At 51.5% G+C, this 27,309-nt stretch overlaps 2 protein-coding genes across 19 annotated transcripts in view; one reads left to right on the forward strand and one right to left on the reverse strand.

Moving 5' to 3' along the window:
* Positions 1–4,494: 4,494 nt before the first annotated feature.
* On the forward strand, positions 4,495–19,178 carry PHETA1 (PH domain containing endocytic trafficking adaptor 1). 4 transcript variants are annotated; one of them, XR_009331501.2, is made up of 5 exons: positions 4,502–4,715; positions 6,268–6,350; positions 7,156–7,300; positions 16,831–16,930; positions 17,144–19,178. XR_009331501.2 is itself a non-coding variant. In XM_059040817.2 (4 exons), the coding sequence occupies exon 4, from the start codon at positions 9,211–9,213 to the stop codon at positions 9,868–9,870; it is 660 nt and encodes a 219-aa protein (XP_058896800.1). In that variant the 5' UTR covers positions 4,495–4,715; positions 6,268–6,350; positions 7,156–7,300; positions 9,185–9,210; the 3' UTR covers positions 9,871–11,928. The 4 variants fall into 4 exon arrangements, 2 of the variants coding, with proteins under 2 accessions (XP_058896800.1, XP_066872084.1); XM_059040817.2 differs by lacking the exons at positions 16,831–16,930; positions 17,144–19,178 and adding an exon at positions 9,185–11,928 and having other exon boundaries at positions 4,495–4,715; XR_010837073.1 differs by lacking the exon at positions 17,144–19,178 and having other exon boundaries at positions 4,503–4,715; positions 16,831–17,136.
* Positions 19,179–19,953: 775 nt separating this feature from the next.
* Positions 19,954–27,309, reverse strand: part of CUX2 (cut like homeobox 2) — a 271,019-nt gene continuing 263,663 nt past the window's right edge. For 14 of the 15 annotated variants that reach the window (XM_067015971.1, XM_059040793.2, XM_067015979.1 and 11 more), the window contains 2 exons: positions 26,388–26,661; positions 19,954–22,970 (listed from right to left, as the gene is read on the reverse strand). In XM_067015971.1, coding sequence (XP_066872072.1) covers positions 22,187–22,970; positions 26,388–26,661 — 1,058 coding nt within the window. In that variant the 3' untranslated portion in view covers positions 19,954–22,186. Of the gene's footprint in view, positions 22,971–23,974; positions 26,107–26,387; positions 26,662–27,309 lie in introns of those variants that run through there. The other variant, XM_067015981.1, reaches the window with a different exon arrangement.

A 27,309-nucleotide genomic window follows, 5' to 3' on the forward strand; every position in this document is an offset into this window, starting at 1 on the left:
AGGCAGAGCCATCAAACCCAGGTATGCTACCTACAGTTGGCTTCTCCCGGTTCTTCTACCTCATGTACCTTCTCACTTCACCTCATTTCCTCAGCCTCCTGAGAAAAGCCCACAGGTTTCCGTGACCTCACCTCTCCTCTCGCTCTCTTTGCTCCAGCCACACTGGCCTCCTTGATATGTTTCTTGCCTCTGAGCATTTGCATTTGCTGTTCCCTCTGCCAGGGGTGCTTTTCCCTCTGGGTATCTGCATGGCTTGTGCCCTTGTTTCCTTCCGGTCTTTACTGAAAAGCAGCTTCTCCAGGAGGTCTTCCCTGGCCCCTCCTAGCTAAAATGGCAACTCCACCATCCTCATTCACAATTCATATGCTCTTCCCCTGCTTCAGTTTTCTCCTTGACTCTTAACTTCACCTAATGTAATGTACAAATGTTGCTTTATATTTTCCCCTCTCCGCTAAGGGAGGGCAGGAGCACCTGTCTTTCATTTTTACAAGATAATTTATTGAGGTGAAATTTACACGACATAAAATTCACCATTTTAGAGTGAACAATTCAGTGGCATTTAATACGATGTTGTGCAACCATCACCTCTATCTAGATCCAAAACATTTTTCATTGCCCCCAAATATAACCCTGTACCCATTAAGCAGTCACTTCCCATTCTCCCCTCCCCCTAGTCCCTGGCAACAACCCATCTGCTTTCTGTCTCTATGGATTTATCTATTCCGGATAATTCATACACATGGAATCACACAGCATATGGTCCTTTTGCAACTGCCTTCTTTCACTTAGCATCCTGTTTTCAAGGTCCATCCACATTGTGGCATGCATCAGTAATCCATTCCTTTTTATGGCTGAGTAATATTCAATTGTATGGATGTACCATGTTTTACTTATTCACTCCTCTGTTGATGGACATTTGGGTTGGTTCCACCTTTTGGCTACTGTGAATGGTGCTGCTATGAACATGCATGCACTTGTCTGTCTTCTTAACTTGTATCCCTGGTGCCTCAGAAAGAGTAGTGCTCAATAAATACTGGTTGGGGCTTCCCTGGTGGCGCAGTGGGTGAGAGTCCGCCTGCCGATGCCGGGGACACGGGTTCGTGCCCCGGTCCGGGAGGATCCCACATGCCGCGGAGCGGCTGGGCCCGTGAGCCGTGGCCGCTGAGCCTGCGCGTCCGGAGCCTGTGCTCCGCAAGGGGAGGGGCCACAACAGTGAGAGGCCCGCGTACCGCAATAAATAAATAAATAAATAAATAAATACTGGTTGACTCAGCAGGGTGGGGATGGGGGGTCATATGCCTTCCCAGAAGGGGCGATGGCTGGGCGAAGGCTTGAAGCACCAGCCCTGGAAGGGGACCAGCACGTGTAAAGGCCCAGAGCATGGTGCATTCTGGGAACAGAGAGAAGCAGCTGGCCGAAGCTGAGGGACTGGGGATAGGAAACCATGCATGAGGAGGTTGGAGGGGGAGGTAGAGACAAGGACTATAGGGCCTTGTCACTCAAGGGGAGGAGTTTGGACTTGCTCCTGAGGCAGTGGGGAGCTATGGAAAGGCTCTGAGCAATGGAGTGCCATGACTTGATTTGACTTAAGTTTTACTAGGATCCCTCAGGGGAGAATGGATTCGGAGGGCACAGAGGTCAGAGTGACAGAAGGGAGACCCGAGAGAGGGCTACTGCCGACATCCTGCTGATAGAGAGATGGTGGTGGCTTGGAATGGGGAAGTGGTGGCCGAGATGGAGAAGTGACAGACTCGAGACATGGTTTGCAGGTAAATCATCAGGATTGGTAATGGTAGCCACAACACAGTTCTAGTTGTCAAACTCCCCTTTCCAGTCCTTCTGAATCACTGTCCCTATTCACAGTAGCCAAAAGGTGGAAATAACCTAATGTCCATTACAGATGAAAGGATAAACCAAATGTGGTACATCCATACAATGGAATACTCTTCAATCGTAAGGGAATGAAGTACTGATAAATGCAGTAACACTGATGAACCTTGAAAACATCATGCTAACTAAAAGGAGCCAGGCACAAAAGGGCACATATTGTATGATTCCAATTAGACGAAATATCCAGAACAGATAAATCCATAAAAACAGAAAGTAGATTGGTGGTCGCCAGGGGCTGGCAAGAGGGGAGAATGGGCAGTGACTGCTAATGGTTGTGGGGTTGTGCTTTGGAGTGACAGACACGTTTTGGAACCAGGTAAAGCTGGTTGTTGTTCAAACTTGTGAATGTATCAAATGGCACTTGAATCGTTCATTTTATTTTATTTTTTGCCAGAGACTTTTAAAATTTGGGAGCTGTATCTTTTTTTCTTTATTTTCAGCTTTGTTGAGGTGTAATTGGCAAATAAAATTGTAAGGTGTTTAAAGTATACACTGTGATGATTTGAAATACATACACATCATGAAAGGATTCTTCCCATCTAGTTAACTAACATCCATCACCTCCCATATTTGTGTGTGTGTGAGAACATTTACATTCTACTCTCTCAGCAAATTTCAATCACACAATAGTGTTATCAGCTAGTCACCATGTTCTACATTACGTTCACTTTAAAATGCTTAATTTTTTTAAAATGAGAATTTCACCTCCATTAAAAAAAATAAATGATAAGGACTCCAAAAAATATATAAGAAAAGATGTCAGGCTCTTGATCTCAGATTTCTGCCTTTTTTGCCCCTGTCAACCCTTGCTTCTAGCATAAGGGGCTCTGAGAACCAAGACTCATAGACTTCTGGGAAATTTTCCCCACACCAAGGCCCAAATGCCCATGCGCCTGACATTTTCCTAATCTGGCGAACATCCAGATTTGGGGAAATTCCAGTTTGCCTTTCCTGTCCAAGAAATTATGGCACCATCAGGTACAGCTGGATCCAGGGGCTCAGATGATATCAGATATCATCGTGTATCTGTCTCTCCCTATGCCATGGGTCTTGGCCCTACTTTCCTCTGTCCTGGCTTCACTATCAGGCAGGCTCTAGAATTCAACCACTTCTCTCCACCTCCACTGCCCCCACTCTGCTCTTAGCCACTATCATCACTCACCTGGCCTACCGAAAGAGCCTCCTCCCTGGTCTCCTGGCCTCGACCCTGGCTCCCTACAGTCCATTCTCCCCACAGCAGCCAGGAACCGCGTTGAACCTAAGACAGAGCATGTCCCTCCTCTGCTCAAAACCCTCCCATGACTCTCCAGTCCTCTCAGAGTAAAAGCAAAATCTTTTCCACGATCCACAAGGCTCTAAGCAACCTGGCTTTGCCAATCATCTCTAACCTCATTTCCTACTATTCTCCCACTTGGTCGATCGGCACCAGCCCCACTGGCCTCCTCTCTGTTCTACAAACATGCTCAGATGGTCCCACCTCAGGGCCTTTGCACTTGTTGTTCCTTCTGCCTGGGACATCCTTCTCCCAGATATCAACATGGCTCCCTCCCTCACTTCCTTCAGGTCTCTGCTTCTCAGAGAAGCTTTCTCTGACCACCTTTTCTAAAATTGCACTCACAGTCTTTCTACCCCACTACCATGGATTATAGTCTTCCTAGAGAGAATCACTTCTAGGTCTCATCTTATTTGTTTGTTGATTGACTCAAGGACAGCACCTGGCACAGTGCCTGGCACACAAAGGTGCTTAGTGAGAGGCTGTAGAATGAATAGATCATCCTGGTCTGTCCTGTTTCTCTCCTGCTCTCAGGCCAGGACTGGACAGTGATTGAGTCCTGGAAGATGGTGGGGACGAGGTAGCAAGAGCAGGAAGTAAAGACAGCTCTAGGGAGCTGGAACTGTGTTATTTTGGACAGAACAAAATGAACAGCAATTCCTGTTTATTGAGAGCATCTACTGTGTGCCATGCATTTTATATACTATGATTGTCTTTATTTGACAGATGAGGAAACAGAGGGCTAGAGAAGTGGATTGATTTCTTTAAGGCCTCACAGTGATTAAATGTGACTTACTGGGACCTGAACCCAAGCCCGCCCAACTCTAGAACTTGCCCTCTTCACCTGGGGCCAGGGATAGGGTTGCCAGGCATCCTATCCATATAGAACAGTCCTGTATTGACTTTGTCATGACACCTGAAATGTCCTGTATTCATCTCTTTTCAATAAATCACACGTTTACAGCAGAGTTTTTTTCAAATTTAGCTGGGCGTTAAATTTGCTAAATCTGGAAACCCTAGCGAGGGAGGAGCTCGAACTCCAGGCTTAAAGCTTGCTTCAGCGAGTAGTCTCGCCCAGGACCCCGATGCTTTTTCTGGACGAATTCGCCCCCTATACCTACCCCTGAGAGCGCGTGAGTCTCTGGGATCCAATCTTCTTTCCTCGAACAGGACACTAGGAATTCCTAAACCGCTTGCTGTTCCTTTAAGAGTGGTTTCGAGGGCGGGCCCACAGGGTGTGGCGAATCCGGGGGTGGGTCGGGGCCGGGTTGTCCAATCCGGGAGCGGGGGACGAAGGCGGGGGCGGCTCCGGCTCGGGCTGGTTGGGAAGGGTTAAAGAGGCGAGTTTGTGGGTCGCCGACGGTCCGGCTGTCCCCGCCTCCTTCCGTCTGATCCGCGCTCTCCCGCGGCTGCGCCGGCTGCCGCCCGGGAGACAAAGCACCGCCGCTGCCGCCGCCGAAACCGAGCAGGTCCCGGGCCATGGCCGGGCCGCTCCCCGGCTCCGCGTCTCCCGTCCCGCCACTGCTGCCGTCGCCCTTGTCCGCGCCGTGAGGTAAGGCCGGACTGGAGGGGGAACCTTCGGGCTGACCTGCGAGGATATGCGGGACCGGGCTCGGGCCGCCATGGGCCTCGGGGTCCCCCAGCCGTCTGGAGAGGTCTCTGCTGGGGATACGTCCATTTGCGATTCCACGCCAGTGGTACTTTTCCCATCAGGGACCCCAACTCCAGGAGGCGAACTTGGCCGATGACCCTCCAGCCCCATAAAAGACCTCCGCCGCTGCGGGAACTCTGAGGACTAAAGCTCCACTTGGCTCCCACATTCTGCCGTTGACCACCTCTTCCAGGGCTCTGGCTGTCCTTTAAGGAACACACCACACACAAAAGGATAGAGGGCAGCTAGGAGCAATGGCCTGGGATGGCGGTCCCGGCTTCCTTGTGGCCCCTGCCCAGGGCAGCGCTGGACAGGAACTCTTCAGGGTTCTCAGTACATGTTTTTCTGCCTGTACCTGCCACACCCTCTCCAACATGCCCACTGCTCGGGGACACTTGTGGCAGCTGGATCCAACTCCAGGACATGTGGTTCTGGCTTCTTTCCTTGAAATGAGTGGCAAAATGCCATGCCTCAGTTTCCCCAGAGTCCTGGTTTCTGGGCAGTCTGTGTCCTTGGAGACCTGGAGCTAATTATTTGCCTTTTTAGCAGCTTCTTGACTGAGTGTTCACCACCTGCTCAGCATTTTGCAAAATTTATCTTCAGGATTAATCTTTTCAATTCCGAGAGGCATGGATGTTAATATAGATGAGGCTGTATTCTCAAGACCCATCCGGCCTGGACTGGAGGAGGCGAGTTGGCTCTGGGACCAGAGAGGGGCTGGGTTGGTCCCCGCCAGCTTCCTGCCTGGCCAGGGACTGTTGTATTAGCAGCAGTGCCCACAGCGGACTCTGATCTTCTTGGAAAAGTGTACGAGCAGGGCGAGATAAGCCGGGGACCAGGCCCTCCTAGAGGCTGGAGACTGTGCCCTTGCTGCTTCCTGCCCTCCCCCCCTTTCTTGCTGGGCTGGAGGAGGTAGGGCCATGGGCAGAGAGGGGTCCTGTGCTGGCTGGTGACCTTGGGCTCAGGGTGGGGTGGCAGCGTGGAGGGGGAGCTGCTGAGTGTGAGGGAAATTGCTCTTCCTTTGGCCTTAATGGGTGGTGAGACTCCAAGATCAGCCTCTTTGGGCTGGTTGCCTAGAGCATGAGATTCTAGGCACAGAATTGTACCTTTGGGCAAGTTACTTAAGCTCTCTGTGTCTCAGTTCCCACATCCATGAATGTGGGATGGGGAAAAGACTCCTCCTGGAGCGGGCTTCCCTGGTGGCGCAGTGGTTGAGAATCCGCCTGCCAATGCAGGGGATACGGATTCGTGCCCCGGTCCGGGAAGATCCCACATGCTGCGGAACGGCTGGGCCCGTGAGCCATGGCCGCTGAGCCTGCGCGTCCGGAGCCTGTGCTTCGCAACGGGAGAGGCCACAACAGTGAGAGGCCCGCGTACCACAAAAAAAAAAAAAAAGACTCCTCATGGGGCTGTTGAAAGGTTTACGTAGGTAACCGTTTGATTCATTCTACAGGTTTTTGAGCACCAACTACATGCCAGGCACTGGAATTCAGACAAAGAACCTCTGCCCTCCTAGAGCAGGCAAAAATGACCCAGGTAATTTCAGGCTGAGGTATGGGAGAGTGACTGGGGGTTCTCTTATATACTGAGACCTCCTCCTCCTTGAGGAGGTGATGGTCAAGCTGAAACTGAAGGATGAGGAGTTGGCCATGTGAAGATATAGGGAAGGCATTCCAGGTAGCGGGAACAGCCAGGGCAAAAGCACTCAGGTGTTTGAGGAACACCAAGGATGCCAGGGTGGCTGGAGCCAAGTGAGTAAGGGGGAAAGAAATAGGGGAAGGGAACTTGGAAGACATGGGGAAGAATGAATTTTATACTGAGAGAAGGAGGGAGCCATGGGAGGGTTTAGAGTAGGGGAGGGGTGTGATTGGGTTTAGTTTTAATAGGATCCCTCTTTGGGGAATGGATCCTCTGGGGGGCCAGGGGAGGGGCCTAGGAAGGAGTTATGATCTTACCCTGAACAACACGGACAAGGAACGGGCAATGGTGGAGGAAGGGAGACCAGTGAGGAAGCTACTGTAGCTGTCCAGGCAAGCCACGATGGGGGACCTAGAATGGAGGTGGCAATGAGCAGAGATGAGGCCACTGATTTTGGAAGAGGTGGGGAGGGGATGAAGTGGACTTGATGAGTGATCATATGTGGAGGTGGAGGGAAACCAAGGGCCTTTTGCCAAGACAGAGAGCACTGAGGGGCGCATTTGGAGAGGCTGAGAAGAACGTCATCAGCTACCACAGCTAAGCACACAGCTGTGCCTGGCACCGTGCTTAGTGCTTCTATGTAGCCACTGTGTCATTGTCACAACAACCCCGACTTAGGTGCTGTTATGATCCCATTTTACAGATGTGGAAGCAGAGGCCCAGAGAGGCTTAAAGCTTGCCTGGGGTCACACAGCCTGGACACTACAGAGCTGACATTTGAACCCAGAGAAGAGCAAGCCGAAACCAGAACCGAGCAGAGGGCAGGGAAGTGAACAGTGGCCTGAGAGGTAGGAGGGAAATGGGGCGAGTAGGGTGGGTGGTTCCTGTGAGAAATGGGGCTGGGGTCCACATGGGAGTTGTTGCGGGGGTAGGGAGGAATCCCTCCCATTTTGCAGAGAAACTGAGGCTCAGAGAGGGGAGGCCCATGTCTGAAGTCACACAGCTCAGGGATGTAGAGCAGAGATTAAACACCCTGAGTGTTCAGGGGTTGTGGCCTTGGTCAGGTCAGCTGCTAGGTCAGGACAGGCACTAAATCACGGCTCATGTTGCCTCTTCCAGGAAGCCTTTCTTGACTGTATAGGCTGGTGAGATGAGGTGGATTGGGTTGGGAGCAATTGCCTCCTCCGCCCTGGGTCAGGTTGCCTGTCTGGGCCCCACTGTGGCTAGCTGCTCCCTGGAGAGCCACCACCCATATCTCATTCCTCCAGGTCCTAAGGCACTGCCCAGGTTGGGGAATGAACATTAACTGAGCACCCACTGCATTCCAGCGACTTCATATACTTTCCTTCTTGAACAATGTGGCCAATGTCCTATGTAGAGTGAGATTTTGAAGCAGGAGCACAAGGTACATTTGCAGAGTGGCCATGGAAAACCCAAAGGGAGGGTGTAGCCACCTTGGGGACCCATGTGCCACCTGAGTCCTACCTGGCCAGTGTTTCCCTCATCATATACTCCTTGGAGGAAAGTGGTAAGGTCACTGTGGCCAAGTGCATAGAGTTAGATTCCTCTACTTCAAATGGGTACACAATGCTCTCTCCTCAGCCCCTCCCTGTAAGTGCGGGCCAAGCCCTGGGCCCTTTATCTGCATTATTTCGTAACAGTCTTTTCTGCCACCGTGACTGCATTACCCACCTCTCCTCTTCCTCACTCTGCTCCAGCTTCACCAACCTCCTCAAGCACACTAGCAGGTTCCTACCTCAGGGCCTGGCACTTGCTACTCCCTCTGCTTGGCGTGTCCCAGGGGTTCCCTCCCTCACCTCCTTCAGGTCTCTGCTCAGATGTCACCTTCTCAGGACAACCTTTCTTGACGCCGACCCTCCCCCCCCTTAAAATCAAACACTCCTTTTGTCCTTAACACTCCTTACCCCCTCCCTGTCTTATATTTTCCAGACCACTTAAGACCATCTGGCCTTTATCTGTTAAAGTACAGATAACGTACTCTGTTAATTGTCTGCTCCCTTCACCTGCCACTTGCACATCAGCACCGAGAGGGCAGCAACCCTCTCCATCTTGTTTACTGCTAGTGCCTAGAATAGTGCCTGGAACACAGTAGGTGCTTAATAAATGTTTGATGAATGAAGTCCATGCAGTCCTCTGAAATAGGTTCTGTTCATCCCTGTTTCATGGACCCGCCCCGCAAATCAAAGATAAGTTAGGAAATCAGCAGAGCTGGAACCTGACCACAAAAGGTCAGCTGGTCTGGAACCTGGGGATGATGGAAACAGCAGCGGCTGAAATGAGGCCTGGGTTTGAATTTTAGCTTAGCCCAACTTGCTTTTTGGCCTTGGGCCAGTGCCTAACCTCTCTGAACTTTGTTTCCCCATCTGTCAAACAGGGGTAACGCTAGTCCCTGCCACCTAAGGTTTGTTTTGCGATTAAATGAGTTAATATATATAAAATGCTTAGCATGCCTTAAGAATCCTCAACATTATTTGGGGGAGGTAGGACAGCAGGAGAGTTACCAGTCTGGCTTCTGGGGCCGGTCAGACCCGGGTTCGAGTCCTGGCTGTGCTCCTGAAGAGTTGTGTGAGTCTGGGCAGGCTGCTTCTGGTCCTTGAGCCTCAGTTTCCTCATCTGTGAAACGGGGGTGATGAGTGCTGTGGCAGCCGAGGGTGGTGTGAGATCACCCGAGGCAGTGGCTGTGTGAATAACCGCCGCCCCGGTGGGGACAGGTCCCGAGCCCCCAGGCCCCGCCGCCATGAAGCTGAACGAGCGCAGCCTGGCCTTCTACGCCACCTGCGACGCCCCGGCCGACAACGCGGGCTTCCTGTACAAGAAGGGCGGCCGGCATGCGGCCTACCACCGCCGCTGGTTTGTACTGCGGGGCAACATGCTCTTCTACTTCGAGGACGCGGCCAGCCGTGAGCCCGTGGGCGTCATCATCCTGGAGGGCTGCACCGTGGAGCTGGTGGAGGCGGCCGAGGAGTTCGCCTTCGCCGTGCGCTTCGCTGGGGCCCGGGCCCGCACCTACGTGCTGGCGGCCGAGAGCCAGGCCGCCATGGAGGGCTGGGTGAAGGCGCTGTCACGGGCCAGCTTCGACTACCTGCGGCTGGTGGTGCGCGAGCTGGAGCAGCAGCTGGCGGCCGTGCGCGCAGGCGGCGGCCCAGTCCCGCCCCGCCGACCCCGCGCGCTCCCGCCCAAAGAGAACGGCTGTGCGGTGTGGAGCGCGGAGACGCCCGCTGGCGCCGCCCCCAGCGCCCGGCCCGGCCCCGAGCCCCCGCCACTGCCGCCCCGCCGGGGGGCCTCGGCGCGCAGCGGGCCTCTCGACTCGGCCTCCTTCGCCCAGCTGCACGAGTGGTACGGGCAGGAGGTCAGGGCGCTGAGGGGCCAGTGGCTGCGCAGCCAGGCCCAGCCCTGAGGATAGCGCCGAGGGCCGGAACCAAGGGGAAGCGGTCAAGGCCAGCCTTGAGGTCGGCACTGGTCCTGGTTTCTGGTGCCACTGCAGCCCCAGGCCCTGCTCTGACAAGCCCAGCCCCGAGACACGGGGACCTGGTCCTGAGGGCGGCTGCAGTCGGCGAAAGCCCTGAGGTCCTGCCTGGTCTGCTCTCGGGGACTCAGGCTCGGAGAAGATGCTGGGTTCTGAGGGCTGCTTTGGGGCCTCTGTCATTCAGAGAAAGCCCAGCCTTGAGGAGGCCATCATGCCTGATTCTCAGGAGAATCCAGGCCCTGGGTGATCCTCAAGCAGCCGGAGGGCTGGTTTTGTGGGAGCTGTAGCCCCCAACCCAGCCCTGCAGGTGCCTCGGTCGCCTGTCCCAAATCACCTAGCCGAGGCTTGCTGCTGGCAACAGGCCTCCATGGGGGCAGCTGGGACCTGGGAGGATCTGGCCTGGAAGGCCCAGGCCCAGTCAGCGCTGGTCCAGAGGCTCCAGACTGGGCCTTACAAGGACGGGAAGCTGGGCTGTGCTACACTACACCTGGGCCTGACCCTGTGGCTCCCAGGCCCGCCGAAGGAGCTGCCTGGATGCCGGCTGCCTGCCTGCCTGCCTCCATAAGCGTGGGCTTTCGTGTGCGCCCAGCACCGTGAGATGGCCTGGTCCCCGGGGCTCCCGGCCCGGAGTGAGGCTGAGGCAGCACTTTCCCCGGGGCCTCAGCCAGGCCTTGAGGTGGTGCTCCTGGGATCGTAGCGGCCCTCTGGCCTCGGGCCATGTCTGTGCTCCTGTGGCAGCCCTCAGGCTCCCCCAGCACTCCTTAGCCACATCCTCTGTCTTTTCCCGAAGCCAGCCTGGGGCGGGGCCTGGGCCTCTCGGGAGCTCGCCTGACCTTGTCCGGTCCTGGGCTGGGCAGCTGTGGCCTGAGCTGACTTCCCAGCAGGTTCCCCTAGGGAGGAGGGGCCATGAGCTGACTCACGGCCCAGAAAGGGCCCAGGTGCCAATCTGATAGGGGCAAAGAAGCAGCTGCAAAGCCATATTTGGCTTCCAGAACCCTCTCCCTCCATCGCAGCCCCTCTCTGAGCTCACAGACTCAGCCCCCTTCTCGCCCACAATATTCCAAGAGGGAGACCAGGTCTCGCTTTGCTTCGAGACCAACTTCTGTTTTTCACTCACTACAGTGGCCGTTCTTCATCCAGGGAGAATCTCGGGGGGCTGGGACACCCCCGGCCCTCAAGCTGGGTCATGTTTACAGTCCTCAGTGCCCCCAAATTGGGGCCCCCTGAGGACACCCCTGCCCTAATCTTTATTTCCCCTGAGGCTCCCTCTTGGTGACAGACAGACTCGGCCCTTAGCCCCTTCCTGCTGCCTTTGGAGTCCTTGGGCCTTGGGGAAGAATGGGGGGGGCTGTCTGTGTGTCTGCAGTCACCAGCTCACTGCTGGCCCAGTTGACTGGAGCTTCAGTTTTAATTTAAATACTTAGGGTGTTTTTTTCCTAGCAACAAAGCTTGGTGTTTTCACTGCTTTTGTTCCTTGTTGGCTGGTGGGAAGGGATAGGGTGCCTGGTTCTGGGTTTGGCCAGTGAGGGAGGGGGGGATAGTTGGCACTGCCCCCAGGGAGAGGGCAAGGAGCCTTGGCTGGAGACACAGGAACCTCAAGAATCTCACCTGGTTCTTTGCCTTCTCCCTGGCAAGCCCTGCTCTCCTGCAGGTGCTCTGGGGGTCTTGGTACGCTTTCCATGCCCCTCTTCCCCAAGTCCTCAGTGGTGGGGATGGGGATGGCAGCTCTTGTCCACAGGCTTTGGGTCTCAGGGGGTGTTAGGAACTGCCCAGTGCCCATGTCCTGGCCAGACCTAGCTGGTGTGGTGAGGTGCTGGCCCCAGTCCTGGTGCAGGTTTACAGGCACTAAAGGTACAATCTCCCCCCACCCACCCCAAAAGCACAACCTGCGGTCAGGCTGCCTCTGGAGATGGGTGGGGGAGAGATATCAGGCAGCCTGGGAGAGGGATATAAAGGCTAAAATAAAATAAACAAAGGTTTGTCAAGTAATGGCTGGTTATATCATTCTTTTCCCCCCATCAAAGTCCCGGATTGATGTGCCTGGCGGAGCCAGGAGCAGGCCCTCCAAGAGAAGTGACTCGAGTGTGCTGAGTGCTCCCTGGCTGTTGCTCTGTCAGGCACATTCTTACAACCTCTGTGGCAGATAGTGGCCCCCTTTTACAGATGAGTAAACTGAGGCTCAGAGAGGTTAAGAAATCTGCCAAGTTCACACAGCTGAAAAGTGTCAGAGCAGGGACATAAAGCTCTGGAATCCTGTGAAAAAAGGCAGAGTCTTTGAGAGGAATATGAGGAAATGGAGTCCCAAAGTTCCTTTTCAGAGGGGAGAGAAGGCAGGGGTAAAGGTGAGGGTAAAAAGTCAACTGTGGGCTGAAGGCCTGACAATTGGGAGGGATGCCAAAGGGAAAAACCAAAATTTGGCTCTTCTCACTGATCAGTTCCTGGTGGCTGCCTCCCGACCTGGAGTGAGGAGGATTCCGGCACCAATGCTAGTTCAGAGGGAAATATCCTGTGATTGATTAGTGATGTCTGCTGTGAGCAAAGGGCGGATGGTGGCAGTATTTATGCTGTATATCTGTTATCTCAGACTCAAGTGTGTTTGCTGGGCTAATGGAGGATTTACAGATGGGAAGGGGCTGGCCCAAGTTCATCTAGTATGATAGACTAGGCCCTAGGTCCTCTTGATGTGGATCCAGAGCTTGGTCACATGTCTTTTGCCAGCCTGGAAAAATCATGCACATTCGGGAAAATGTGGCTTAGGATGAGCAACCTACAGTCCTCTGTCTGCAGAACAAGTTCAAAGAGCGAGAAAAATACTGAGGTCAGGGAATCATGCTACTCGTGAGCAACCAGTACATGCTGAGTAATTCCTTCCACCTCTCCTGGGACCACAGCTGACAGACAGGGTTGGGGAAGTGCCTCCTCACATAGGCTGAGTCAGGGTGCTGCCCGTGGCATTTGTGACCGCGGCCACTGCAAGGCCTGGGGCACAGAATGGGGGAAATAGCCGTAGAGGCAGCCCCAAGAAGGAGGGTCACAGGTGAGCCCTCACCTGCCCGGCTTCTTAGGCATGAGACGGGGACGGGGGACAAGTCAGTCAGTACCTCAGTGTTGTGCATCCGCCTGCTAAGTGTTTCCTCTTGACCCCGGGGAGGTGTTCGGGGCATGAGCCTAAGGAAGACCACAACATCCCAGGAGTGTGACAAAGTTGAGGAAGGTGTCTTCACTTGAACGCTGGAGGACACCGTATGTGTTCAGAAGGAGTATTCTGAGAAGCTGCTTGGGGTAGGGGATGAGAGCCTCAAGGAGGGCAATTAGGCCAGAAGTTATGGGCTCACTGCCTAACATCCATCCACACTAAATGATTAGTCAAATTCTATCAGTTGTGCTACTCCCATTTGATATTCAGGGACTGGCTAACCTTGACCTGCTAAAGAATGGCTGTGTGTTGGGGGTGGGTGAAATGAGTGAAGGGGGTCAACTGTATGGTGATGGATGACAACTAGATTTGTGGTGGTGATCACTTTTAGTGTATATAGATGTCGAATTATTAATGCTGGGCACCTGAAACTTATATTTTAAAAAAAGATATATACAGGGAATTCCTCAGTGGTCCAGGGGCTGGGACTGTGCATTCAGTGCTGAGGGCCCGGGTTTGATCCCTGTTTGGGGAACTAGGATCCCGCAAGCTGCAGCCAAAAATATATATATATATATATATATATATATATATATATATATATATATATACATAAAAGAGTGGAAGGGTGTTCTTGCTTCTAAAAAGAGACACAATGAAGAACTCTGGAAGTAAGTTATGTCTGAAGCCTGGAGCCATGGTAGCCATCTTGTGATCATGAAGTAGGCCACGTTAAGGAAAATATCCCCTGCTGAGTTTAGCACACACTTGAAAATATCCTTGACCTGCTGATCAATGGAACTGAGAACCTGCCCTTCTTCTGGAAGTCTTGCTGTTTGAGGTAATAAATGTGTAAAGCTTTGAGGGGGACATTTTTTGTTATTTGCAGCCAGAGGCTTCCTAACGGATAAGCTTGAGTGACTGCAGCTGTTCCCTTGAAGAAGCGTGGTGGCTCTGGGTAGCCAGCCACAGACAGGGCTGTTGTCAGCTCACTGGGGTGAAGGTTAGGGCTAGAGTGGGATTCTCTAGCACAGTAGAAGGGCCACTGTTTTCCTCATCTTCTCTATGGATGCCTTCCTCTCTCCTCTTCTGAGTAGACAAATATTGAAAGAATAGCACTCTCTGCCTCCCCCACTTGTGGCTCAGTATCTCGTATGTTCCTCAACAGGGCTGTTTTGTCTCTACTCTGGCTAGATCTGGTGCCAACTGTCCACTCCCCCCTCACCCAATCCCTCCCCAGATCACCTTACCTCACCTTACATAAACTTTGTTATAGAAAGGCCTTGCTACTTGTCCCAACTTCTAAAATCGCAGCCTTCAAAATAACTTCCATGGCAGTAAAACGATAAACCGCTTAAGCCCAGCTGCAGGTTTCGCATTTTCTGATGAGGACTGGGCCCATGAACTGTTTTTCACTTACAGTTTCAAAACAGTTGCCCGCTCCTGACAGAGGGGTCAAAACTGCCTCGGCTTGGTCTACCCGTGCTTGCGGCCATGGCTCTGTCTGTTCTTGCCACGTGCAGCTCTGAAAGCACTTGGGTACCGGGGCTGCTGCCACTGTCCTCTCTTCATTGTTCAGGGCACTATGGTCATTGTTTCTCTAGTTATGGGGCCAAGAAATCCTGGGGTGGCACAAGTAGACCCCCTAGACTGCAGCTCCTTGAGAGCAGGGACAGGTCTGCCTCCCATGTGCCCCCAAGGCCTGGCACAGTGCCCGGCACAGGTATGTCAAAAATTGCCTCCCGTGCCCATTCAGCTCACGCGATTCTACGCTCCCTGACCACAGCTGCTTGGGCAGGAGTTGGTCCCGAGACACAGGCTGAGCCAATCAGGGTCCAGGGAATTTTGAATCGGCGGGGAGTGGGTGTTGGGGGGGTGTATGGATGGACAGACTAAGTCGGGTATGAGGCGGCCTTAGAGACAGAACAAACGGCTCAAGATAGACTGCAGTGTTCCGAAGCCTGGGTGAATTTCCTGCCTTTGGGTTTCACAAGGTTTACTCTGGATCTTCCCAGTAAACTGTTTGCACATTTTTAAGTGGATCACAATTTCTTTCAACCCAACAGTTACCGACTACACCAAGACACCCAGTGAATGTTTGTTCTGTACTCCTATGCTCTTCTGTTTCACCAGCATCCTTCGTAGGGCCTGGCACACACAGTGAGGCCAAACAAAGCAAAATGAATAAGAACTGCCTCCCATTTACTGAGACCTATGATGTCTGAATCAACTGGTGTGTGTGAGGGTAGTTCTTAAAATGCAGGTTCCTGGGCTCTGGCTCCAGGAATTTTGGTCAGGAGGTTGGAGCAGGACCCAGGAATCTGCATTTTGAGTAGGAAACAAGGGATTTTAGAACCATAGCTTAAGAAATGCTCATTTAATCTTCAAAGAAACGTATAAGGCAGTGTGGTAGCCAGCCTCCCTGATGATCCTTGCCTCCTGGGGTACACACCCTTGTCAAGTCCCTTCCCACACTGAATAACGGCTAACCTGTGTAGCCAAGAGGATACTGTGGAAGTGACAGTGGGGCTTCCAAATCTAGGTTATAGAAGACACCACAGCCTCTGCCTTGCTCACTCTTAGCTGCCATGTTGTAAGGATGCTCAAGCAGCCCTGTGGAGAGGGCCACTTGCAGAGGAACTGAAATGCCCAGCCAACAGCCAGCACCTGTTCACCCACCATCATCTGAGTGTGCCTTCTTGGGAGTGGATTCTCCAGCCCCAGAACAGCCTTCAGATGACAGTAGCCATGGCTGACAGCTTAACTGTAATCTCATGAGAGACCAAGGAGCCAGAGCCACCCAGTCAAGCCACTCCCAAATTCCTGACCCACAGAGATTGTGAGATAAATGTTTATTGTTTTAAGCCACTAAGTTTTGGGTTGTTATGCAGTAATAGACAACAAATACAGGTAGATACTATTATGATCATGTCCATTTTACAGATAAGGGAACTGAATCTCATTAAAGGGTCCTCAGGTTACCTCATAGTAGAGAGTCAACCCCAGGCCAGGATGAGTTCAAAGCCATTGTTTTTAATAACTATACCCTAGGGGGCTGGAGAAGGTCACAGACCATTAAAGATAAAGAGATCAACTGTTTTATCCCCCTCATTGTTGCCCAAGCGAGTCAGGGTGGTCCCTGCCCCATTTCTACTGCTCTGGGGTTTTGAGAGGTGGCTCCAGCCTCCTGGGTCCCTGCAAAGCAACACACACTCTGTGCTTTAGCTGTGGAGCTCTGGCCTTTAGAGTGATTTCTAGGATAGCTGTGCCAGCGGTCACGGGCCAGTCAGCCAGGTGAGGTCTAGCTTTTTCATTCACCAGGAGATGATGGGAGGTGGGGCTGCTGGCCGGATGCGAGCAGCTTAATTAGGAAGAAAAGGAGGGCAGGGCTGGGAAGCAAGGACCGCAAAAGCCCGAGGTCAGGGCCTGCACTGGGAGTGGGCCCGGCTACTCTCCTTTGGTCTGCCATCTCCTCAGGCAGATGGAACCTCCTAACCTCCTGGAAGTGCAAGTCTGACCACAGCAACCCCCTGCCTCATACCACCCATGGCTCCCCAGTGCCCTCAGGAGAAAGGCTTATTTCCCACCATGCCCTAGGGGGCTTCAGGATCTAGCCCTTGTCTCTCTTCCTCCCTCCACCTCAAATTCTAGCCTCCTTTGGATTTGTTTCCCCATGTTCTTGTCCCTGTCCCATGTCTTGCCAGCTATTCCTTCTGCTCTCCTCTTATGCTTCTCTAAATCCTATTGTCTTTCAGGTGTCAGCTGAGATGCCTCCTCCTCCAGGAAGCCTTCCGGGGACCCCCCTATTCACACTCTCGTGGTGTTTCCACCATTGAAGCACCGAGCACACAGCAGGTACTCAATCTATACTTATTACCTGGATGAACAGTCACCACATTGCCCCCAGCTCAGCTCTCTCCTCCCTTCTGTTCCCTGATCTAAACTTGCCTCTGCCTGTAAGACCTCCCCTTTCTTCTCATTCCTCTCTGGTCTCTCCACTCTTGCTCTCCCATGGTCCCTAGTTCAGAATTCCACATTTCTGTGTTTTTGCTGCATTTTCTACTCCAGATGGACAGCGACTGCAGACACAATGTCAACACCAAAGCTAATGGTCCAGAGGGAGCTTTGGTTCCCAGAGCCCAGGGGGCACCTACTTCTACAGGTTCTTAGGTGGCTTGTGTGTGTCAGATGAGGCTTCCTCCTCCACTCCCGCCCCCACCTACAACCCGCGGCCACATCCTGAGGATTTCTGACTTCTGACCTCCAGAGCTGCAAACCAAGTGTCCAAAGGGCCTGCCTTTGGCTTTACTTTGGAGCAGTTAGTTATCCTAACCAAGGAGGAGGTCCACTCATCATTTCATTCCCACCGCAAGGACATGTGGAAAAACTGGGGTGATCGGAAGTTTTCCAGACAAAGAGGAAAGGTCTGTCTTGGGATGCCACGTGCCCTTGGCTCACGGGTGAATAATGTTTAATGCCACTTAGGGAACTCTCTTGACGTTATTGGTCAAGGAAAAACAAACCTCCTGCAGCTTGATACACAGAGAGACTCACCACCATGGGTTGAAGGAACCCAACCCCCACTCATGAAAACAGTACGGAATACTGAGCCCTTAGGTGCCACACACTGTCTTATGTGTTTTACATGCATCCTCATTCCTGATAACGACCCTCTGAGTTGGCTGCCGCGATACTCCCATTTTACAGATGGTGAGACCGAGGCCCTAGTTATACAGCTGGGAAAGGGGCGCTGCTGTGTTGGTCACCAGAAAGCCCCTCTTGGCATTTTCCCGTCAGGAGTCTAGAGGCACCCGCCACTCACACACTCCACTGAGGTGGGCACAGCTTGTAAACTGGCTGGTCTTAGGGCCACGGCCTGTGGCCCCCGATTGGGGCAGGGCACAATCTCAGCTCCTCAGATCTAGACCCCAGAGTCTAACCGGCTTCCACCTGCTGCAATGAGTGGAAAGTGTATTCCAATCCTTCCATCTTCCTTTGTTGGAGCCCACAGCACAATCATCAACCAAGATGCCCACAGGACCCGGGCAGGTGTTGCAGGTGCAGACAGAGGCAAATCGTGGGCACGTGTCCTAATGGGGAGGGCCGCTTCTCAGCCAGCTGCTGTCATGTTGCAATTTGGGCCCCGTGCGGCCAGATCTTACTGGTTTCCAGTGAAGCCAGTAATTGAGATTTTTAATGAAATTAGAACATGCTTTAACACCATACACAAAAATAAACTCAAAATGCATTAAAGACCTAAATGTAAGACTGGATACTATGAAACTCTTAGAGAGAACACTTTTTGACATAATCGCAGCAATATCTTTTTCGATTCGTCTCCTAGAGTAATGGAAATTTTTAAAAAATAAATAAACAAAAGGGACCGAATTAAACTCAAATGCTTTTGCACAGAAAAGGAAACCATAAACAAAACAAAAAGACAACCCACAGAATGGGAGAAAATATGTGCAAACGATGCTACTGACAAGGAATTAATCTCCAGAATTTACAAACAGCTCATGCAGCTCAATATCAAAAAAACCAACAACCCGATCAAAAAATGGGCAGAAGGGCTTCCCTGGTGGTGCAGCGGTTGAGAGGCCGCCTGCCGATGCAGGGGACACGGGTTCGTGCCCCGGTCCGGGAAGATCCCACATGCCGTGGAGCGGCTGGGCCCGTGAGCCGTGGCCGCTGAGCCTGCGCGTCCGGAGCCTGTGCTCCGCAACCGGAGAGGCCACAACAGTGAGAGGCCCGTGTACCGTGGGGAAAAAAAAAATGGGCAGAAGACCTAAATAGACATTTCTCCAAAGAAGACATTCAGATGGCCAAGAGGCACATGAAAAGATGCTCAACGTTGCTAATTATTAGAGAAACGCAACTCAAAACCACAATGAGATATCACCTCACACCAGTCAGAATGGCCATCATCCAAAGGTCTACAAACAATAAATGCTGGAGAGGGTGTGGAGAAAAGGGAACCCTCTTACACCACTGGTGGGAATGTAAATTCATACAGCCACCATGGAGAACAGTATGGAGGTTCCTTAAGAAACTAAAAATAGAGTTACCACATGATCTAACCCACTCCTGGACATATATCGGGTGAAAAACACGGTTCGAAAGGATACATGTACCCCAGTGTTCACTGCAGCGCTGTTTACAATAGCCATGACATGGAAGCAACCTAAATGTCCATTGACAGATGAATGGATAAAGAAGATGTGGCACATATGTACAATGGAATATTACTCAGCCATAAAAAAGAATGAAATGATGCCATTTGCAGCAACATGGATGGACTTGGAGATGATCGTACTAAGTGAAGTCAGACAGAGAAAGACATGTCATATAACATCGCTTATATGTGGAATCTAAAAAAATGATACAGTTGAACTCATTCACAAAACAGAAACAGACTCATAACATAGAGAACAAACTTACGGTTACCGGAGGGGGAAGGGTTGGGGGGAGGGGTAGATTAGGGGTTTGGGATTGATATGTACACACTGCATATTTAAAATAGATAACCAACAAGGACCTATTGTATAGCACAGGGAACTCTGTAATAACCTACATGGGAAAAGAATTTGAAAAAGAATAGATACATGTACATGTACAACTGAATCACTTTGCCGTACACCTGAAACTAACACAACTTTGTTAATCAACTGTACTCCAATATTAAATAAAAATAAAAAAGAATATATTAATACAAAAAAAATCACGATTTTTATGTGACAAGCCCCCATATTTTCATGGTGGCAAATGAATTTAAAAACCAGTTTTTGAAAGTACCGTTTTGTAAAACACCCGAGGGCCAAATCTGACCCCCCAATTTGTACGCACAGCTCCAGAACAAAGCAAGCAGGACACCCAGATGTTATTATACAATTCTGTATTGAGCGACGCATTTATTACAGAACGTGTTCCTTTTTTTTTTTTTTTTTTAATTTAAACAAAGTTCATCAATCTCTCATAGAAACAGTCTTACGGGTATTTGTTCTGTGTTTACCGTTATAGGACGTGAACCTGACGAAGTTGTTCACAGGTCTGCTAGCTTTAAGTACAACAGGATTTCCGTGTTCAAAAGACTATACTAGGTGCTTAATCAAATCCCGTCACACAAAAGCCAGATTTAGTCCTCTAAGGACTGCAGTCTGCATGTAAGCCTGGATTTCAATGCTGCGTGGGTTTCAACAGTAAAAAGAGGTGTGTCCCCCACGGTTGCCTTAATTGGGACAGGGTGGCTAAAATGAGATGTTTCGTTTGTTCCAGATTTGATTACTCTGAAAATTGGTCACTGTTTCCTATTGTCAAAATATAAAAATACCTTCATCTGGATAAAAATGTATACAGTGGAAAACTCTTCAATGCATAGCCTGGGTGTATGGAAAAGGAGGTTTTCCTGCACGGTTTGCATTGTTCTTCACTGATTGGTGTGGAGACTGCAGCCTGGGCTGGGTGCATGAGAGTTGAGATTTCTGGAACACCCCTCAAATGACCCCTTCTGGTCACTGGATTTTGCTGGCCTGGGTTTCAAAATGTTCGCTGCATCCTTGAAACCCCTGTCAGCCATCTTTCCCCCTGGTACTGGGTTGGCACCGGTTATGACCACCTTTTTATCGTCAGTCTGGATTCAGCTGGGCAGCCACCCAACTCAACCTTCCCACAGAGTTTGAAAAAGTAAAAGAAATAATAACAGGAGAGATTCAACAACCAATACAGTGGCTGTTCCATCCAAATTGGGAACTCTTCCCCTAAAAACCAGGATAATGAAGACACTGGAGGGTGAGCTTCTTTGAGTTGAGGGGTTGAGTCTTTGTTCTCAAAGAGGTCCTGTGTTAGGAGGCAGGAAGCTGGACCTGAGACAGGGATATGGTGGTCATGCTGAGGTGAGCTCAGCCTTTTAGCTTCCTTCTGCGTAAGCCTGGAGGCGCAGACGCTTTCCGGAAAGCATCAGGGTCAACTGAGAAAGATGATGATGAGACGGGGAGCTGGGTTCTCTAGCTGGATGATCTGCTTTTCGGTGCTGGGTGCCGAGCTGGGTGTCTGTGGGATGACCAACGCTGTTATTTTCTTAAAACACAAAGAAGAGGAAGATGGTGGCCACAGTCTTGCTCTGGAAAGCCAGTAGGGAAACTTCCTGCACTGTGGCCACGACTCAGGCTGGGGGATGGGGTCACTCTGGTTCGAGCGCCACCCTCTAATCACCTACCCCCATACCTGGCTTTCCAAAGGATTCGGAACCACATCTTGTCTACAGACGGACGAGATGGACTGTCTACCCCCTGCGGTCCACAGGTTTCTGACAAGAGGGAGTGTGAGCAGTTTGTTTTGTACCATGTTTTACATCTCAGGTAGGATGGTCGGCCACAGCCCACATCCCTACAACATTTACAACGGCATGGGACGTTCTGTGATATCAAGGTTGCAAAACAGACCACCAGAATGCAACACATCCTCAACGGCATCAAGGTTTTCATTTAGAGTCTTCTGGACTTTCTCTTTTCAACGTGGTTTCTGGAAGGGCAGTAGCAATGGACTGTGTCTCACAGACAGACATGGGAAAAAACCGTGGTTCAAAGGTTATCTAAATTTTGGTCAGTCTTATAGTGTTTTGTGATGGCTTTGAACAACTGTCTCCTTTTAATCTCATCTAGTGGCAAAAATGACACAACTTCAGTGTATACTTCGCAACAGTTGTGACGGTATCCTGATTTCATAACTCTCTGTAATATCAAAACAGCATCAGCTGGGAATAAATTCCAAAGGATCCTTTATTAAAATATCTAAAAGAGGTCTATAAATATTTACTTTTCTAAAAGAGTTTGGAGTTTCCAGGGGAAAATGTGGCGTCACTTTGCTTCTGCCTCTTGTAGAGGGGCCAGAGTGGAGAAGGGGGTGCTCCCCGGGGCAGGGGCTGCTGAAAAGGGGAAGCAGAGGCACCCGCCTCACCTGCTCGCTCACGACTTCACAGAACCGGGATCACAACCAAAAATGTCAAGCGGCGCGACACTGCGGTCCCCGTTTTGACGGCTGAGCTCCTCCCTTCCTTACCTGGCCCTGAGTGAGAGGGAAGGTGGCCCCGCGGCGAGCCCCCTGCCCCCACCTTTAGAACTCCCACTCCAGGGCCTCCTCGCGATTGGCAGCCCTCTCCAGCCGGTAGATGATGCTGTTCAGGTTGGCCATCTTCTCGTGCCGCCGCTGCAAGTTGGGGTTCACCTTGGTGCTGGGGTGCAAGGCCCCGGTTGCGTCGGCAGTGGGGCTGGCACTCGGCACTTTGGCAGGGAGGGTGCCGGGTGGGGATGGGGAGATGGGGGCTGAAGAGGAAGGAACAGGTGACACAGACATCATGAGGCCTGGCGAGGAGGCAGCTGAGGGGGAGTTCAGCGACACCTCCAGGCTGCAGCGTGAGGACTCTGAGGCCGACTTAAAGCTTAGAGGGTCCGGGTGTAGCCACTCCCCGCCCTCGCTCTCCTGGAGGGGCTGTAGCGAGGGGCAGGCTGGGGTGGTCCCGCCTGGAAGGAGGAGCCCTGGGGCTGCTTTTGGGAGTCCGTCGTTACCCAGAGGGTCAGGATGCGCCTCTTTGGGGGAACCTTGGCCTCTGTCCAGCTCCTCTGAGTCCTGGCTGCCTGCCTCCTCCTCAGTCTGTTCCTCTTTAACCCTCACTTGCGTCTTGTCCTGGGTGGTCAGGGGTGTGATGCTCTCCTCGGGACCCGCCTGAAGCTTTAGTTCCTTCACGGTAGGCTTCTGGTCCTCAGCCTCAGAGCTGGGGCTCTGCGGAGTGGGGTCTGGGTGGGAGTGGCCTGGCGGTAGGATGCCAGGACCCCCACTGGGGTCGAGATCTGGTTCCTCTTGGGTCCCCTCCACCAACATCTCCCGGCGCATCCGGGACCTGGGGCAGAGACGGCGGTGAGCAAGGGGCTGGACGGGACCGGCTAACCCTGGAGCCAAATCGCGTGAGTGGCCTTCTGACCCCACCCACTTCCCTGGGGGCTCACTAGGCATAAGCTTCTTCACATGCAGCATCTTAATAAGTCCTCTCAACACCTCTGCAAGGTGGGTGCTATTATTATCCCCACTTCATAGAGGAGGAAACAAGGCTCAGAGATGTTGAATGACTTGCCCCAGGTTTCACAGCCAATAAGTGGCAGAACAAGGACTTGAACTCAGGACTGTTGGATCCCAAAGCTCACAATCTAGACCTGTGCTGTCCAGTGCAGTGGCCACTGGTCACATGTGGCTCTCTCATTATTAAAGTTTTTATACTGATTACATGTTGAAATGGTTATATCTGTATATACTGAGCTAAATAAAATATACTATCACATTAATTTCACCTGTTTATTTTTATTTTCTTTTAATGTGGTTACTAGAAAATTTTATATATGTGGCTTTCACTGTATTTCTATTGGACAGTGCTGTTTTAGAGCATTTTTCAAAGTCAAACCCAGATCTAGTTTGTGCCAGTAACCCCCTGCTTCTTTCCTGGAGGGCCTCTTAGACATCAGCCCAGAAGGGGAAACTGAGGCACACAGAATAACCTGTCTAGGTCACCGAGGCACACAGAGGCACAGCTGGGAACAGAACCCGGGCACGCTGAACTCCAGTCCAGAGCCCATCCTCTCTTCACTTCAACGGCCTCCCTGTTGTCAGAGGGAAGCTTATATGTTTTAGAGCAGGAAATGATAGGAATGGGTCTAACTCCATTAACTATTTTCCTAATAGCATGAGGTCCAGAGAGGTCAAATCACTCGTCCAAGGTCATAGAGCGACAGGGCTTCCTCAGCATCTATCTTCAATGCTGTAGCCCTCTGCCCTTTTTTATTAATGACATCATATATTATATTCATACCATTATTTATCACATTAATAATAAAGTACATGTTACTGATAAATAATACTCACATTTATAAATTTTAATTATAAACATCATAATGATGGGTGCTTATCATGTACCAGGTGCGGGGCCAAGCACTTCTGCAGGTTATTTCATTTATTTTTCATAATAACCTTATGAGCAGGATACTAGTCTCACTCCCACCGACAAAGATTACAAGGCTCAAAGAGGTACTGGGACTGCTACGGTCACACAGCCAGCAAGTAGTGCAGTTGGGCCCTGAACCCAGCAGTCCGGCTACACTCTCCTGCCTCCCTGGCTCCCTGACCAGGTTGGGGATGGGGCCCCATCCCAGGATCCTGAGCCTGGAGGGACTGTGAAGGGTGATCTGGTTCACTTCTCTCTCTCAGTCCCTAATCCCTCCACAAAGGTGGCCTTGCCCACCTTCCAAGGAGATTCTGTCATCTCCTTCAGTCCCCTCTAGAGGGAAAAGCTGCTGGGACCAGGGGGAGCGCTAGTCGTTTCCGGTAAGGTGGGATCTGAGGGTGTTTTGGGATGGCTCAATGCCTGAGCCTCTGTCATTAGAGTTCCCAAACTGTAGATCAAGTATAAATATGAGGCTAATAGTCATTTACACCATAGTAAAAATTAGTTATTTTCTTCAATTCCCGGCTCTCAAGTCTATAGCAGGTCCTCCCTGGTAATTTTTTCTGAAAACACCCTATTGTTCACCTTTCCTAGAGCTCACTGAAGGTTGTAATGATACAGTAATATAAGCACTCATTTAATAGTGACCTTCCCTGCTGTTCTGTAAGAGATGCTAAGGGCAAGGACTTTGTCTTGTTCTCTTTGGTGCTTGGTACAGAGTTGGTGTGCAATAAACATTTACTAAATGAAGTAATGTATTCTACAATTATAACTCTTTGAGAGTTATAATTGTTATAACCACTTTGAGAGTGGTTTCTTTTGGGAGTGGAATTCTCTCTGCTCATTCAGAGCCCAGCTCAAAGGCCACCTCTCTATAAAGTTTTCCCTAGGTAGAATTCCCTTTTCCCTCAGCCCCGTATTCACTCCTGTTTTACAGCATTTATTAGGCTGTTGCAAAATTATCTGGTTTGTGATTTTAAGCTCCCTAGGGCAGGGATGATAGCTTTGAACCCCTGTATCTCCTGACCCCAGCTCACTGTGCATACTGGCAAATATTTATTGAATGAATACATTGAATAATAACAGGGGGCTCAGTTCCCGTGGGAAACAAGAGGGGAGAGAATGTCCCCTGGGAGGGAAGGAGGGCGTGAGGCTTTAAGGACCTATGTCATTTGCTGTTTGGCAGGCTCTGGGTCTGAGCAAGATAATAAGCAATCTTTCACAAAGTATGTACGCTCGAAGTATTTCATTTGATCCTCAACTCAGCATTGTGGGGTTAAGTATTAGGTTCCTTATCTGTAAAATAGGGATGAGACACAGGAAGGTACAGTGATTTGCCCAATAACACACAGCCAAGGTGGGACTTGAACTCAGGTCTGTGTGATGCCGATGCCTGGGCTGTGGAGAGAGACTTCAGGCATTCCACCCTTCCAGGCTCCTCGTTCCTCTTCTCTCTTAGGGATCAAGAGACTCTCCTCTCTGGCACCACAGAGGCACCAGAGACATTTCTTGCTCAGCAGGCTTGGTGGGGAGTGCCTCAGAGATGGTCCTTGAAATCCCATCAACCCTTCTCTGCAGGGCTCTCAGGAAGCCCTTCTGCGGTCTCCTTGGAAACTGCTGGACTCAGCCAGTCAATGCCCTCAGCCAGCCCAGCCCCGGGACGAAATTCCCGGGCAGCCCCGCCCACTGCAGGTCAGCTACTCCGAAGACTAGGGACTCGAGAGTGGGAGGAGGCACCACAGAAACAGGAGTCACCCATTCCCCGAGGTGGGTGGTGCCCGAGGGGCTGCCACAGGGGTTTCCTTTGGCCTTAGGAGTAGGAGAGGCCAAGAGCCCCAAATCGGGGCTCTGACACAAGGTTCAGTGGGTAGTTAGGGTTCCTCGGGCCTGTGCCCCAAACACCATTCCCTGTCCCTTCAAAGACGCGGAGCAAGCTGGGTGAAGTCATAATAAAGACAGTGACAATAATAATGTCAACGCCTACCACAAACTGTGTGCCGGGTATTTTATGTAAATACGTGAGCCCATCAGATCCTCAGGACACCTGTATGAAGTAGATCCCGTTAGGGTTCCCATTTTATAGGTTAGAAGACCGACGCTCAGGGAGGTGAAGTCCCTTGCCCAGGCCTCACAGCTGGAAATGGTTGAGCTGGGATTTATCAATAGATCCAGGTCTGCCTATGTTAGAAAGCTAAACACCTAGAAATATGGTCCTCTTATCTCCCAGAGGCCATGCTGGGCTCCCTGCAGGCCCCGGGACAGGGAAGGGGGTCCGGCTGAGACCCCTGCCCACCCTCCCAGTGGCCACCCACTCAGTATCCCTACCTGTAGTTGTGGAACCAGTTGATGACGGTGTTGGTCTTGAGATTGAGCTGGAAGGAGAGGAGCTCGATGGTCTGCTGGGAGGGGTAAGGCTCCAGCTGGTAGGCCTTTCTCAGTGCCTCCTTCTCCTCAGGGGCCAGCACTACTCGCGGCTTCTTGATTTGCAGGAGGCTCAGGTCCTGGGGCTGCAGGCAGGGGCTGGGGCACTCGGAGCCGGTGGCTGGAGACTCACTGTCTGAGCCGGTACTGATGAGGCCGTACCTGCGCTTCAGGTAGGCTGGGGCGGGCGGGCGGGTGGGGGAGGGAGGGGGGGCGGGCTGAGAGCGGCCGACCAGAGGCCCATTGCTACCCGAGCTGAACCAAGCATCAGCCAGCGGTCCTCAAAGCCCTCCATGCCCCAAATGCAGGGAGCCCCGCCCAGACTCAGCCTTTTCTCCTTTCTTACTCTCCTTTCACTTCCTCCTAGCCAGACGCTCGCCTACACACACCTGGTCATTAGCACTCTAATTGTTAACATATGTAGAAGGTTCGCCTCACAGACAGGAAGTGCTCGAAAAAGGGTGCTCTGGAGCGTTCTCTTGATTGTCAGAAGTGTCCCTGAACTTCACTACTTTTGTTGGGGGCAGGGGCAGGACATTAATTTTAAATGAACATAGTAATTGCATGACGCATCTCAGCCTCAAATTGTCAAAACGTAGGGGAAAAAAGGCACACCTCAGAATGGAGGAAGTAAGGCATTAGGGTCCCACTTAATGCTCACAGCAATGCCCTGAGGTCAATGCTGTGACTCTTACTTTCCGATGAAGAAGAATGAGGCAAAGAGAAGGGAAGTAACTTGCCCAAGGTCCCAGAGCCAGGAAGCGGCAGGACAAGTTCTCAACTGTACGGCTGTCTGATGCCAACAGCCGGACCCGGCCCTGCCCCA

This window comes from Kogia breviceps, chromosome 15, assembly GCF_026419965.1.
Source record: "Kogia breviceps isolate mKogBre1 chromosome 15, mKogBre1 haplotype 1, whole genome shotgun sequence".
Lineage (NCBI taxonomy): Eukaryota > Metazoa > Chordata > Mammalia > Artiodactyla > Physeteridae > Kogia > Kogia breviceps.